This window comes from Panthera uncia, chromosome A2 (assembly GCF_023721935.1).
Source record: "Panthera uncia isolate 11264 chromosome A2, Puncia_PCG_1.0, whole genome shotgun sequence".
In the NCBI taxonomy this organism is placed as follows: domain Eukaryota; kingdom Metazoa; phylum Chordata; class Mammalia; order Carnivora; family Felidae; genus Panthera; species Panthera uncia.
Genome location: NC_064816.1, coordinates 6,152,722 through 6,168,213, shown reverse-complemented (window position 1 = coordinate 6,168,213; position 15,492 = coordinate 6,152,722). Strand labels below are relative to the sequence as shown.

The 15,492-nt window shown below is 49.8% G+C and overlaps 2 protein-coding genes and 1 long non-coding RNA gene across 3 annotated transcripts; 2 read left to right on the top strand and 1 right to left on the bottom strand.

The window, feature by feature from the left end:
* Positions 1 to 659: 659 nt before the first annotated feature.
* LOC125928722 (mucin-16-like) lies at positions 660 to 8,877 on the top strand. Its single transcript, XM_049639401.1, has 3 exons — positions 660 to 5,066; positions 7,042 to 7,146; positions 8,816 to 8,877. The coding sequence occupies exons 1-3, from the start codon at positions 1,313 to 1,315 to the stop codon at positions 8,875 to 8,877; spliced, it is 3,921 nt and encodes a 1,306-aa protein (XP_049495358.1). The 5' UTR covers positions 660 to 1,312.
* A 1,971-nt stretch (positions 8,878 to 10,848) lies between these two features.
* On the bottom strand, positions 10,849 to 11,645 carry LOC125930612 (uncharacterized). Its single transcript, XR_007460184.1, has 2 exons — positions 11,530 to 11,645; positions 10,849 to 11,048 (listed from the first exon to the last, which is right to left on the bottom strand). It is a non-coding gene; the product is annotated as an uncharacterized LOC125930612 (long non-coding RNA).
* A 789-nt stretch (positions 11,646 to 12,434) lies between these two features.
* LOC125928721 (mucin-16-like) lies at positions 12,435 to 15,491 on the top strand (the record flags this gene model as incomplete). Its single annotated transcript, XM_049639400.1, has 1 exon — positions 12,435 to 15,491. A coding segment is annotated over exon 1 (3,057 nt), but the record flags the coding sequence as incomplete, so codon positions are not given.
* Position 15,492: the final 1 nt, after the last annotated feature.

The window sequence follows — 15,492 nt, the reverse complement described above, 5'->3', positions numbered from 1 at the left end:
CAATCCCACAAACTGTGAGATCATGACTTGAGCTGAGATTAAGAGTCCAACGCTTAACCAATTGAGCCACCCAGGCGCCCCTGGACCCCAGCCTCTTGACCATTGGCGTCCAGTATTCTTTGCAGTGGGGCTGGCCTGTCTTATGGGGCTGGTAGCCGCGTCCCTAGCCTCTGTCCACTAGGTGGCACCAGAGCACCACTCATCGTAACAAACCAAACCTGTGGTCCCTTTCTGGAATATTCCCGGGGGCGGGGGCATCAGACCCGGTTGAGAACCAGCGCCAGAGGGAGAGACAAAGTGGATCGTTAAGGACATGACAGGCAAACGAATAAGATTCGAAGGAGGGGACTGATACGGTCAGATTTTTATTTTAGGGAAATTCCTGTGGTTGCCACATCCTTTCAGAAAGGCTGCCCGATTTCCCGCAACCTCCCACGTGCACAGGGGTCATCTGGACCTAAGTGTGTCCGGCACAAGTGCAGAGATCCCAGTTACATCGCCCACCAGAAAAAACTGCAGGGAGCCCAGTGGAGGATGCCAGCAGCCGGCTTGGCTCTCCGAGGGCACATCTTAGACCCGCATCCGAAAGGCAGATGCTGACGCATCCCTGCTTGGCCCCATGGGCCTCCTTGGGTCCAGTGCTCCTACCCTGTCCTGTAACACAGCAGGCGATAGTGCTGAAACCACCCAGGACACGCACGTTACCAGTTTATTATGTAAGGTTTCCGCAGCTGTGGCTACCGTGGACAAAAGTGCCCTGTCTTTTACTTCCCCAGCTGAGACCGTGACCAGTGTCTCTGCTCCTGGAAGAGAAAACAGTCTGACTATCACCACAGCCTCCAGCCCTGACAGCAGGGTGACAGGTGGGGCTCCGGTGTCCTCATCTGACCCAGAGGGGGAGCTCAGAAGCACGGCTGCCGGTGGGAACTCTGAGCCCTCCAGGGCACCCCTCTCCAGCACCCCAACAGCCGCGTCACAGACCCAGGCAGGCTCCGTTCAGGACGCGAGCGAATCCCAGCACACACGCTGGACAGAGACAGATCCTGGGGGGTCCTCAAGCATTGTGGTAACCTCTGTCAGCCCTTCCCCCACTTCGGAAGTCGCTGCAAAGAGCAGCCCCTCCAAAGGAACTTCACCCCAAGAAACCTCGACAGACACACTCTTCACAGAAGCCACAGGCGGCCCAGCCACCGATCAGCTGACGGTCGCCAGTGGGGTGGGAAACAGCAGCACCAGGAGGAGTTGGACCACAGCCCACCTCCCCACAGAACATACGGCTTCATCTGAGACACTCACGGGTTTGACTCAGACCATGAGAAGTGCCCCAGTCACTCCAGCTGAGGTGGGGGCGGCTGGTAATCCAAGTACTCTGGGAGCCACACGCTTGCCCTCCAAGACGGTCTCTTCTACTTATCCCGAGACGTCATCTAGAGAGACTCCAGATTCTGGGGGGCAGAGGAGCCCAGGACTGCCTCGGTCCAACACGGAACATCACTTTGCCTCCCCTGAGCTTGGTTCTGAGGGAGACACCACGCTAACCCCCAGTGTTTCCCTGCTGTCACCTGCTTCAGATCTGGGTGATAAAGTGCCAGGCTCCAGCACATCCTCAGTGCAGACAGTTACCTCTTCCATGACCACGGGGATCCCAGGGAGCCCAGAGAGGACGGAGCCCAACTCAGCTGTCACATTTCCCATAACGGCAAGTAATCCAGTGGCAAGTGCTGGGAGGGTCAGAAGTGCCACCTCTGCCCTGGCCCGTCCATCTCCCTCAGGGGAAGAGACAGCAGGGAGCGTGCTCCCCCTCAGCACCTCCCCCGAGACCCCAGACCCGCCCAGCCTCCCCGCAGCCAGGACTTCGGCTTCAGAACCGTCGGGTGGCCCTGGAACCCTCAGCATCACCAGTGTGTCCGGAATGAAGACTTCATTTTCTCCATCCCCCTCCTCTGCCTCAGAAGAGACCAACACCCTTTTATTTACTACTGGAGAGGATTCAAAGAAACCTTTAAATCCATCTGTGTCTCCACCTGAGACCTCTGTTTCCAGAGACAAGACCACCTTGGCCTTCACCTCTGTGCCCACGCAAGCCCTCTCAGCCGTGGACTCCTGGGCTACACGCTCAGGTGAGTACCGCTCATCCCATATAGCGAATGCCTTCAGGACCACAAACAGCACCTCCGTTGCACAGTCAGCCAACGCCACTCTTCCTAAAACTTCTCGGTTGACGAGGACCCCTGCTTTTATTTCTGCAGCCGCCGTGTCACAGACCAACACTGCACTTCACAGCAATGCTTGGCCGGAGACCAGTCCCAAATTTGCAACAAGGTCGCCTCCGGCACGAAGCACTGTGTCAGCGACTGCCCCTCTTCTTTCTGCGGCCGGCGTGGTTCCTGGATTCAGTTCCCTAAAAACCAGCTCCGTGGAAGGAGTGTCTGTGTGGCAGCCTTCAACAGACAACCCAAGAGGTCCAGCCACCGTTCCTTCCGGACCTTCCACCAGGATGCAGCCCACAGAGAGAAATGGTGGGGAAAGGAAGTCGGGAACAACCCACCCGCCCATTGGAACCGCATCTCCACCTGAGACATCCACACATGCCTCCCTGGCCAAGGAAAGCCGTTGGGTCTCAACGAGTGCATCTCAGTCCACTGGTGCTTCCAGCTCAAGGACTGTACGAAGGACAAGCCACTTGGCTGGACCCTTGTCTGGGGCCCCCTATGATTTGTCCTCTGGGGGGCTTACAGTTTCTGGGGATGAAACCAGCCCACCTCTGGCTCCAGAAACAACTGCAGTTCACTCGCCTGATAACTCATCTTCATCTGCTGCTTCTGTTGCCCCAGTCCCAGTGGCCACCACATTTTTAGCCCAGAAGGTCACCGCAAGCACTGTAGCCGGCACAGCTGAGGCTAGCAAATGGGACATGCCCATATCTTCTAGGACTTCCTCATCACTTAGCAACTCCCCAGCCAGTGCAGACACAGGGAGGGGTGTCTCTGTTCCCCTGGCTACTCCATCGTCAGCCCCGTCAGTGGAGCCTTCAGAAGAGAGCGTCGCTACCTCTGGCACCCGCCCAGAACCAACAGACTCATCCAGCGTCCTCCTCAGAGAGGTGCAAACCAGTCCAGAGAGTCACATGCCCCTTGTCTCACCCTCGGTGAAGGCCACCGCGGCTGTATCAATAGCAAAAATGGAGACTGATGAAATCTCTTACTCTTCTGGGTCGCCACCTGTGATGTCACTTCCCGGAAAGATAGGCACCAGTGGTACCCGGGCCTCTGCCACATATATCCCCCCTCCGGATCCCATGGTGACACGTTCAGCTCAGGTCTCTTCATCCCATTTGGTGAAGGAGCTCAGAACCACAGACACTTATGCAAGAACAGAGTCCGCCAGCCCAGCTGCTCATGCTGGAAGTCCTCAAATCCCAAGGACACCCAGTCCCACTAGCCCAGACACGATGGCAGGGGCCAGCACAGACACAGCTGAACGCTTCACTGGATCCCAGGGCACAGATCTGGCAGAAAAATCCCCTGGATTCGGGACACGGTCAACCCTAGGACCAGTGTCTGTCGTCGCCTCTGCCTCCCCTCCCTCTGGAAGCAGCACGTTGGAACTGACCTCTGATGCCTCAGGTGAGTCCTTGACCCTGAGCACCAGTAACGAGAGCACAATCACTTCTTGGCTCCGGGCTCTCAGTACGTCTCTCCCCATGGTAACGTGGCTGAGTACCAGCTCAACAGAGGAAAGCGCCTTAAATGCTCCCGATGCTTCAAGTCCAAGTTCATCCAAGACATTTGCTACATTTACACCTTCTGTACCTTCCCATGAACTTGCAGATCCAGGGGTAGACACCACTGTTCTCCAAAATACAGATTCGACCCCCGTGGGCACGAGTGGGGACTTAACTCCTCCCACAGCCACAGCCTCCCACCAGCTCAGCATGAGTCCGTCCGCCTCGTTGATTCATTCACCCTCAGATACTACAACCGTAGCTATCACAGCCTCAGGGATGAGGGACAGCACCGATGTGTCCTCTTCCAGATTTCCAGGCCTCTCCAGCACAGAAGCCGGGCAGAGCTCATCTCGGCCCCTCCCCATTACCTCTCCATCAACAGAGCCCACATCCCCAGCAGCACTGACCACTTCAACACCCAAGAGAAGACTCACATCAGAGGCAACAAGACCAGCCGGCTCCGTGTCTCAAGACGAGACGAGCTCACCCCCAAGGCAGACTGCAGAGGTTCAGAGTCTTGCTGCCATGGTTAGCTCTGTGGAAACCAGCAGGGGGGTCGCTCAGATGTCTGACCGTGGAAAAACCACAGTCAATCTGAGAACAAGTTTAGTTGCCCAGTGGAATTCATCTCTGCCTTTAACACACAGCACTGTGGGGGTCCTGGCTTCGTCTGAGGCCACCACTCCTGAAAGGCAACGTGGCCCCTGGTCAGAATCATCAGTGACCACAGAGAGAGTTGGGCCAGAACCCTCTTCTTCAGTCTCCTCTGTGTCCCCTGAGGTGACCACTGCCTTGGACTCTGCCCCCACAATGCCGGAAACTGTGGGTTCCACCTCATCCGTCCCTAAGTTTAGGGAAATAACTACTGAGAAGGCATCAGCTTCCTCCCTGGCCTCTGTACTGCTGGGTGGAAGCTCTCCCCCATCTCCCCCAGAGGCCACATCTTCCGTGGGCACTGGGGAGGACACAGGGACAAGTCCACTCATGTCACGGGCCAGCTCATCTTCCAGAAGGGAAATCGACTCCTCTTCTTACTCATCCTCCAGCATCAGCCACAGTGCTGATTCTTTTGATCCATCCACCAGAGGAGTGACCGGGGCCTCTCCCCTAGACCCCACGGCCTCGAGCCGGATCTCCTCATTAGCACTTACTGACTTTCAGGCACAGACAAGCCAAACTTCTCCCAAGACTCTTTCCTCCTCAGGGCCAGAGCACACCAGCCTGGGAGAGGAGACTGGCCTGGCCAGGACCTCATCAGGAACATTTACCTCTTCTGAAGCCAAGGGAGAGCCCTCCTGGACATCTGTCTCTGTACCGTCAGAGGCTCCACCTGACAGAGGTGAGACTTCTGGGTCAGACCATCTGTTCCTGATCTGGATAGCTTGCCCCCATCCATGAGTAAGGACCTGCTCTTTCTGCCCTCTTGGAAATGGCTTTGTTCTTCTTGGTTTGGTCACTGAAGATGGTAAGAAATCTCCTCCCCTTTTTTTAACAGGATATTTGACTTGTCTTGCATCAGGATTCCGGCTTCAGGGAAATGTCCAATTGGCTAGGGGGCCACTAGAGCCCCTGGGTCTGGTTTTCTACCGGTAGTATGGGGTTGCCCTTCTATAGTGTGCAGTGTAGACTTCCTGATGAATCTCACATTTTTTAAAAACTTTTTTTTAATTGAGGTAAAATATACAGTTCAGTGGCATTAAGCACATTCACACTGTTGTGTAACCATCCCCATCATCCATCTCCAGAACTTTATCTTCCCCAACGGACACTTTATTCCCATTAAACACTAACTCCTCTTTTTCCCCTTCTCCTAGCATCTGAAATCACCATTCTACTTCTGTCTCTGTGAATCTGACTATTCTAGGTACCTTATATAAGTGGGATCATGTAATATTTGTCCTTTTGTGTCTGGCTTATTTCACTTGGCATAATGTTTTCAAGGGTCATCCATGTGGTAGCTCGTATCACAATTTCTTTCCTTTTTTAATGTTTATTATTATTTTTTTAAGGGAGACAGAGACAGAGCATGAGCAGGGGAGGGGCAGAGAGAGAAGGAGACACAGAATCTGAAGCAGACTCCAGGCTCTGAACTGTCAGCACAGAGCCCAGTGTGGGCCCTAAACTCATGAACTGTGAGATCATGACCTGAGCCGAAGTTGGCCGCTTAACCAACTGAGCCACCCAGGCGCCCCTCTTTCCTTTTTAAGGCTGAATAATAGTTCATTGTAGATATATAGTGCCTTTTGCTTATTCATACATAGATGGACATTTGGGCTGTCTCCATGTTTTGCCCATTGTGAATCAGGCTGCTGTGAACATTAGCGTACAAATATCTATTTGAGTCCTTTTGATTCTTTGGGGAAAAATACCTAGTAATGGAATTGCTACATAATATGGTAGAATACTAAATTCTTATGTTTAGATTTTGAAACTTCTTCTTGAGGTCACCTGTTCTCACCCAGATAAGAATCAGCCCATCATGACTAAGCTTCCCTAGGTATCTCTGATTGATGGTCCATCTCAATAAGACTAGTGGGAGGGCGCCTGGGTGGCTCAGTCGGTTAAGCGTCTGACTTTGGCTCAGGTCATGATCTCACAGTCTGTGAGTTTGAGCCCCGCATCAGGCTCTGTGCTGACAGCTTGGAGCCTGGAGCCTACTTCAGATTCTGTGTCTCCCTCTCTCTCTGACCCTCCCCCGTTCATGCTCTGTCTCTCTCTGTCTCAAAAGTAAATAAACATTAAAAAAAAATTAAAAAAAAAAAGAAGACTAGTGGGAATAGAAGTATGTGGCTTCTGTGTCTGTTTTGTCTCCCTGAGATGACTGATCACATCGTCTTGGTCATCACTGGTTATAAAACAAGCAGGTTCCTATCAGGAATCTGACAGCCTTTCCTGACACTATCTGGCATATGCCCTCCTCTATGTCCTATTAGGATATCTGACTTGAAGTCACCTGGACAGTCATCTGCCTCACTCTTTGACAAGCCCATTTTTTATGGACTAGACCAGCACTTTGATGTGATGTCCGTGATCCCAGACTTTATGTGGATTCTGTTGATTCTGGGACTAGAGAGAGAAGAGGCTCAATTATTGCCCATTAATATCTTATTTCATCGTGCTTGTTCACGGCACAATTCTCACGCAGAGCTGGTGTTCCAGTCCCCCAAATCTGTGTTCTCCTGTCTCTAGCCTTTGAATAACATTTCCTTATAAATAAATGTCTTTGTTTCCAAACTGGGCACATATTAGTTTTTCTCAGGTGCTTTCCTTCTAAACTGACCAGTATCCATCCAACCCACCTGTCTCTCCTACAGGCACTGATGGGACTGTGGTGTCCGTTACTCACTTCCCCACATATGAAAGTTCCTCATGGCTGAACAGTGACCCTTCAACACCTGTGACAGTGGTTGATTCTGCAGGTATGACAGCTGCTGCTAAACTTTGTCTCTCTAGGAACCATGTTTTCTATTCTCTGGTAAGTTGTGTTTCTGCTAGAACTAGCCTGAGATGTTGGTACCACCTGGATTTCTCCTAAAAAATGTAGATCTCTTGGCCCTATTTCTCCAATATGGGACTTAAATATCTCCAAGGACACAAGAGACCATTCAATGTTCAGGATGTTTCATTAGTAGATGGCTCTTACTGAAAGAGGTCCAGAGCTAGCATGATAAGGATTGGTCAGGGGTGGTTGATAGTTCCTGGAATGAGCCCTACATGAGAAAAAGCCACTATCTTGGAGGATGTGATACCATGAGCAAGTCAACTCTGTGTCCTGGAGGTTTTCCTGAAAAGGAAATGGTTCTCTCTTGTCAGGTAGAAGTGATAGAGGTTTAGAGACTGACCTATCATTTTATAATCTAATCTTCCCTGCCCTTAGATTCTCTTTAAAGGCCAAATAGGAGTTTCCAAAATAAGAAATAATAAGATAATATACATATTAAATTATGCCCTAAATCTTTAGAGATAATATCCAGTAATCCAGGGCTTCAGGCGGGGAAGCAGGGACCACAGGCACTTGGTAAATAAGGGTCAGATATGGGGAAGGAGCAGTAGATATAGAAAAGGAAGGACAGACTCTCCCCCATTGGCCAGAAACAGGATTTGTTAAATGTTCTCTCCGAGCAAACTCAAAGAGATCAATCTAATAATCATAGAAACCTTACCATAATCACTAATACTTCCTAAAATCATGAGTACATGTTTTAGCAATGGAGGGCTTGGAGGGACAACTACACTGTATCATGTCACAGCTTCTCCTGGTGGCCAGCAGATGACCACTATGTTTGCTGAGACTTTAGGAATGAGTCAGACTGCTGAAAACCCTGAACTGACAACTCTACATTTCCATTGCTTCTTCTGAGAAGCCAATCACACAGCCTGATGTAAATGGTCCCTTTCTCTGCCTGGCCCTGTATATACCTTGATCTTGACAACTAGTGCATATCCATCATCTGCAACTATTACCAGGTCAACTTCTCAGAGAGACACAAGTTCTCAGGAACTCATTCTGGAGCCCAAAACCAGCCCATCCATCTCAGTATAAGCCTTCTCTTCAGGGTCCAGGACAGGTAAGGTCAAGCATCTTTGGGTGGTCAGCAGCACAGGAGTGGTCATCATGTCCTTACCAGCACCAGTCCTTACCAGCACCAGTCCTTACCAGCATGGAAGGCAAGCAGAGCCCTCCCTCAACTCTTCCTACAGCATTCACAATGTCAGGGCATAAGTACCCAGTAGCAGTGACCCCTCCTGAAGGAAATCTGACTCTAAGTACAAGTTCCAAGGGACAGAACTTGAAGTCTCCTACACTAGAGATGACAGTGTAAACCATTTTCTGAAGTGAGACACCACTGACGACTGAGATGACGGGGTCACTCACTGGGTCTAGTGAAAACCAGATCGCTGGTGGGTGTGAGCACAGAAATTGGGAGGAGTTCTCCAAGTTGGATCAGTACCTCAGTGGAGACACTGGCTGCTTCTGAGACCACTACAGACACAGAGGGAATTCATCCTTTTACAGTTTTACTGGTAGACTCTGTCTGGGCAACCAGTTCTGGGGCTGGTCATGTTCTCCTGTTCCTACCCACTCAGAATCACACAATGTCACGCCACCAATGGTTACAGCCTTCATTCCAGAGGCAACCAACCTTTAGACTTCAGCCTCCATTCTTCCTAAAACTGCAAGGACTGGGGAAGAATCTGGTTCCTCACAGACTCTTGGACTGAGGGACACTGGTATTTCTCAGGATTCTAGCACAGCCACAGACACAAACGCATGATCTTTTCCCAAATGTTCAGTGATGCTACTACTGAAATCACTGGGACTTGAGTTTGCTTCCCAGTAAACTGTACCTATCCCAGGCTTTACTCAGTCAGTAGGTGACACTGGCATCCCCAGAAGAACCAACATCAACCGTTGTCTTGCCTCACATGGCTGATTCTTTACACATGACCTTCAACACACCAACAAGCCCATCTAGAACTGCAGCAAAGAGCACTCTTACTCTGGACACCACGACCACAGCCTCCTGGGAAGGAACCCCTCTGCTGAGACTCAGTTTTTCACTCTCAGAGATGACTACTCCTATGAGCAGAGGGCTAGAGGCTCCATCATAGACAAGACCTTCTTTTTTGGAGGTCTTGGAGGATCTGGAGAAAAGACCAAATCCCTGTCCCCTCTGGTACTTATTCTAAGCTCAACTTCAGCTTCTTATGTTTCTTCCAAGGCAGAGAAATCCAGAACCCCTAATTCTCCTTCACTTGCCTCTGGACTGACACTGTCTACATTATTCACGAACATTCAATTCCAGAAAACCACAGTTTTCCCAGGCACTGGCTCCCCAGAATATCCTTGGTGCCTGAGCATTACTGTGGGAGAATACAGGACCCTTAAGGTGATCTCTGTGGCCAGGCCACCAAAGGCCACCACATATGGTGCAGTTGTGACTCTAGCCACTGAGGAGAGCTCCTCTGATGTAGAGCCCAGCTCAGCTCCATGTGTTAATACCTGTATCCCATTTACAAGTAAGAACCTAGTTCCTGACTTCTCTTGCACTGGGCATTCTGAGATTTGGTGGATACTATTCAAAAAGGTAAAGAGAGGATTCCTGCTGAGAATGTCCATCTGGTTACACATATCTAGTAGGATCATTCTACTTTCTCTATGTAACTAGTGACGCTTTTAGCATCCTTGAGTCCAAATTCAGTTTCTTCCAGTCTGAGCCTACCTTTACCCTCCCCAGATGTGAAGTCTGCATGATGATAGTTATAAAAGAATGATAAAGGGAAATAAGAAGGTGCATAACCAAGACATATTATTTGCATATGTTTGCTAATCTGATATAACAATTCATGATATAATCCTTATTTTACTTATGGAGAGTCTAAAACATGGGAGAGAAAAATCAACCAATGGTGAATTCACATAGGTGCTAGAGACAGACTACTGCCAAATGCTTTTGCTTGAGGCCAATCAATTCAGCAGTCCCACCATCAACAGGAAACTCTTCTATAACTATGATGTAAGACACCTTATCAGTTTGATTTCATGCCAAGAGAGTCAGTCCTCACCATGTGCCTTCTCAGAGACAGATGAGGACATGCTGAGTCAGTGCCTAGTGAGAGCATTTCTTGTGTGTTCCCATCTTGAAGGAAAGCTAGGCTGACGCGTCAATCCTCTTTTCCTTCAGGTCCTCAGGAGCCTGTGACAACCACCACTGGGGAGCTGAGTGAGGGGACATATGGAGGCACCACGTGGTCAACGGGTGACTCCATGTCTCTGGTGACTGTAGGCAGCCTGGGTATGTATGATCCTCTGTGTACATTATGCTTAAGATTGGTCTTTGGACTAAAATAATTGATTTCCTGAGTCCCAGGTTCTGGTACATGATCAAAACTTTCTGCTGTTGTACCCAGAGGCTATTGGTAATATTTTAAGTGGAGATTTATTGACTTCTAATATGACTTACTTCTCCTTAGTAATTTATATGTTCAAGAGCCAATCATTTCAGCTTTAGGAACAGATATAATGTCTCTACAAAACAGCTGACCAATTGTGAAGGGCCTTCCTAATTCAGATACCATCACTAAGGTCAGGGATTGCCAAGAACAGGGACAGGTAGACCTGAGATGCCATTGGTTTATTCTATGGGACAATTCATAATTACAGAATGATTATAACGCTGTCCACTGTTACAATGTTCTGCAGGTGAGAGGAGGTGTCCATTTAAGGTGCTAGGTGGATGAATACAGCTGTCCTGATTCCTGAAAGCAATACTTTGACGTGTCTTTCTATGCTGGAAGGTGGAAAGGTTCTTCATTTCACCTAATTAGAAGTGAAAGAATAAGAAAATATATAGGAAGTAAGGTGCCTTAATCTACCTCTTCCCTTAACCTGTTAAAAACCAAGCCACAGAAATTTTCATTAGAATCACAGTTTTGAGGTCTAGGGGATAAAGACAGATATTAGACTAAAAGAGATTGATTGAGAAGGCTGAACCAAGGTGGAAAAATGGAGGGAGAGTTTTTCTCCACCAAAAGTTGGGAGAGTTTTTCTCTATTCCTGTGTAGAATCTTTACCCTCCACTAAGACATGAGATGTGGTATATAGGTCTGCATGGAGGCCACACTGATATAAAAACCTAAGATACCAGAGGGAACTCTGAGAGCCAGTAGACCAAGCTCATGTACCCAACATTAGGCACAGGGTTGGACAATATGATTCCTGCCATCTAGAGGAACATATTATGTGCAGATTTGTAAGGAGAGAGGAAGGAGAATCAAAATCAGAAGAGCCCCATTTTTACCTCCTTGCAAACTTCCTAACTGAAGAGCTGTTTCAGTCACAGGCCTGCCCACAAGAAGCCCAGGAACATCTGAAGATATCCTAAATCCAAGCTCCAAGGAGCCCAGCAGCAGCCACAAGACCAGGATCACTGTGGGAACTTCTCTTAGGGAGACTCCAAAAGAGACTGCTCCTGTGGATACCACAGTGGGACTGGCTACCCTTCAGTCCCTGAACACAGGGAGTGTCAGCACCAAACTCCTTCCCTTGCCCACAGGAAATGCGATGACAGCAGAATCATCCACAGAAATGGCAGTAGTTACAAATAACATCTCACACTCCACACATCCAGCTGAGGCCTGGGCTAGTACTTATTCTGGGACACCAGAAGGGACAAGCCAGTCAAGAGGAACAATGTCCTCTTTCCACCCAGAATCAACTTTTGTAGGTGCCACAGGGAAGGTTCAGCAAGTCAGCTCAGGCTTGACTTCAAAGACAACTGAAATGGACTTGTCCACACGGTTTGGCTCCACCGAGGGGACTGCAGTGGGCACTCATTTCCCCTTGAGCACATCTTCCACTGGTATTCAAGACTCTGCAACAAGTTTAGTTATCTCCAAGGTAGCCACAGGCTCAGTGGCAGATAAATCTGAACTTAAAACCATGCCGTGGGTCAGCACCGTGGTCATTCCTTCCACTGCCTTCAGTACAAAGGCAATGGCAGTTGAACGACAGACAGGTGGATCTGTGGGGAAGGCTTATTCATCTGGCCCGTGGCCAAAGCAGATACCTGTGAGTGACCCAATGTCAAGTGCCTCCCCTGTGAAGCCAGACACAGCTACCACCACCCTCACAACCCACATTCCTCCAACAGGACCTTGGACTTCTGACAGGTCAGAAGGCTCAGCCACTATCAGCCTCACCAGTATGGCAAAAGAGACAACTGGTTCCTCTATATCTGCTACTTCCCCTTTGGTGGGGCCCAATTCTGAGTCCATCACTGGACTGGAGACCACTGAAATGGCATCTCCACCTGGGGTCCCTTCTGTGACATCATATCCGACAGAACTAACAAGCAAGGGTGGGGCTCTCCCTGTGGTGATCATCACCTCCAGCCCCAGGGGAGCAAGGTCAGTTTCAACCATAATGACTAGCCCAGAGAGGAAGTCCAGGGCCACAGGCAGCACCCAAGCACCAGGGACCTCTCCATGGACTGTCACAGACACAGCTGTCCAGTCACATGTCACTGGTTTGCCCAAAGTCAGTTCTACAGGGAGGACACTTTCCTCCTCAGCAGTGGCTACTGGAACAGCTGAACAACAAACAAGTGTATCTGTGGGTGCGGCTTATTCATCTGCTATCACACGGTCAGACAAGACAACTGGGAGTGATCTGATTCATGGTGCATCTCTAGAAGCCACAGACACATTGCATCTCACCTCCAGAGAACAAACCACATCGGCAACTCTGACCTTTAAAAGCCAAGCCATCACCAGCCCTACCAATGATGCTTCAGGAGGAAAAATGAACTCTTCACCATCTGGTGTATTTCCTTCAATGGGGTCTAAGACGCTGGTGGCCGTCACAAGTGTAATGACTAGTGAGGCTGCCTCTATGACTGAGCAACTGTCACAGACCTCATTTCCTGCAGAAGCAAGCATGATGAGTACGACCACAGCCCCCCCTCCACGTGTCATCACCACTATCACCACTATGGGAACCAACCCAGTCCTGACTACCACGTCCAACCCAGAGAGGAGAGAGAGCACCATGGACAGCACCCTGGCTACAGAGACCAGCACATCTGCCATGGAGCATCCTTCCACCTGGTCATCCACAACTGCTTCTGCCCCAACATCAGGCTCCTGGGCTATGAAAGACATAACTTCAATTTTGAAAGTCACAGGTTCTCCCAAAACAACTTCTGCAATGGGCACAACTTCATCCTTAGCATTAAGCACGGAATCAGGCTCTTTATCTACTCCCCATGGCATTATGACTGTTACTGGAACCAGCCCAGCCAGCCCATCTTCTCATGCTTCAGCTGAGGATATGAGGTCCACAAATATGAGAACATTGATTCCTTCAGACACAACTGCATCTATGCCCATTTCAACTTCTGGTATCGAGAAGATGAACACCTCACTTCCTGACATTGTAGACACAAGTTGGACTACCAGTAAAAGAAATACGGAAGTTCTGCCTGATTCAATGGCTTTCACTGACCATCCAAATACAAACACTGACCCCAATATCCTCCTATCCGTTTCACTGCCTGATTCTCTGCCCACACATGACTGGACTACTGGGAAACCTGTGTCACCAGCCACAACCACTACCTCCACTCCTCAAGGGGACACAACTCAAAAATTCAATGTAATGAACACGATCAGACCAACTACCTCATACATACCATTCTTTACAAGGGGAACAGGTATAGCCCCTTCGCTAGGTTACACTCCTACAAATGAAGAGAGAAGAACAGAGAAATACACCAATGACAAAATATCTACCCCAACACTTCCTCAGTCCATGAGGTCATCAGATACCACCAGGGGCCGTATAATGAAAGTTGTGACAAATGGTGAAAAACTAACCATGAGTGAACAGAATGGTACTACTAGGACTACATCTGAGGGCACACTAGCCTTGGGTACCTCAGCCATAGCATCAAGGGCAGAGATGCACTCGGCTGCGACTCAGGGTTCTAGACACTCAGAGACGACCACTAGCATGGACAGACATTCAGAGGATATGTCACACCCAAGCCCTTCCTCTGAGCAGGACATCAGCTCTCCATCTTCCCTGGTGCCTTTATCTTCCATGACCTCATCCTCTACAGTGTCCCCCACACTGCCAACTAGTAATCCTCCTTCTCTTGCACCTGTCACATCACCTCTCACCCATGGCCTGCTGAGAACCCACAGCACTTGGGACACAAGCTTGGAAGGTGCGATCAGTTCACCCTCAGGTCTGAGTAAAACCTCAGTAGATATTCAGGCCTCATCTGAAGACTCTACTGATACAGAGGCCACTCAACTTCCCCAAAACACAGCAGTGCCCTACGTAGGGACCCTCAGTTCTGCATGGGAATCTAACCCCTTGGCCCCAGCAGGCTTACAGCCAGCCACGGGCACATCTCAAGTCAAGACCTCCTCCATTGGTGGGGATGCCATGGCTTCCACAAAAGGGTCGGGCCTCTCTGGAACCACGGAGACTGAGACACCATCAAAGATGTCCCTGGCCCTGGACCCATGGGAAACCAACACGTTCCAGCACACCAGCTCAGCCACGGAGGAAATCACTGTCCCTTCCAAGGTGTCCACTGGTACTAATACTGAGGCCACCAGGACAGACGTCATGTTCTTTAGCAGGGCATCCACCCCGGGCCCTGTTCAGCACACAATGTCACCAGACTTCCCCACAGAATTCCACACCAGGCTCTCTCTTTCCCCCGTCATGACAGAATCTGAACCTATAACCATGGACACTATAAACATTCCCTTAGAGACTATACCGCAAGGAACCTTAGTCTGGGATATATCAGCCACAGCATCAGGGGCACAGACACACTCAGCCATGACTCAGGGTTCTCCACGACCAGAGATGACCACTAGCGGGGACAGAGGTCCTGAAGATGAGTCACCCGCCAGCTCTTACTCTGAGCAGGACATCAGCTCTCCATCTTCCCAGGTGCCTTCTTTACAAGTTATGTCCTTGACTTCTGCAGTATCCCCCACACTGCCAGCCAGTAGTTTTTTTCCTTCAGACTCTGTCACCGCACCTCTCACCACTGGCCAGCCGAGGACCCACATCACATGGGGTACAAGCTCAGAAGGTGTGAACAGTTCACCCTCAGGTCTGAGTCAGGCCTCACTCGATGTATGGGCCCCATCTGAAGTCTCTACCACTACAGAAGCTATTCACCCTTCTGAAAACACAGCAGTGACCCACATGGGGACCCTCAGTACTGCATGGGAAGCCC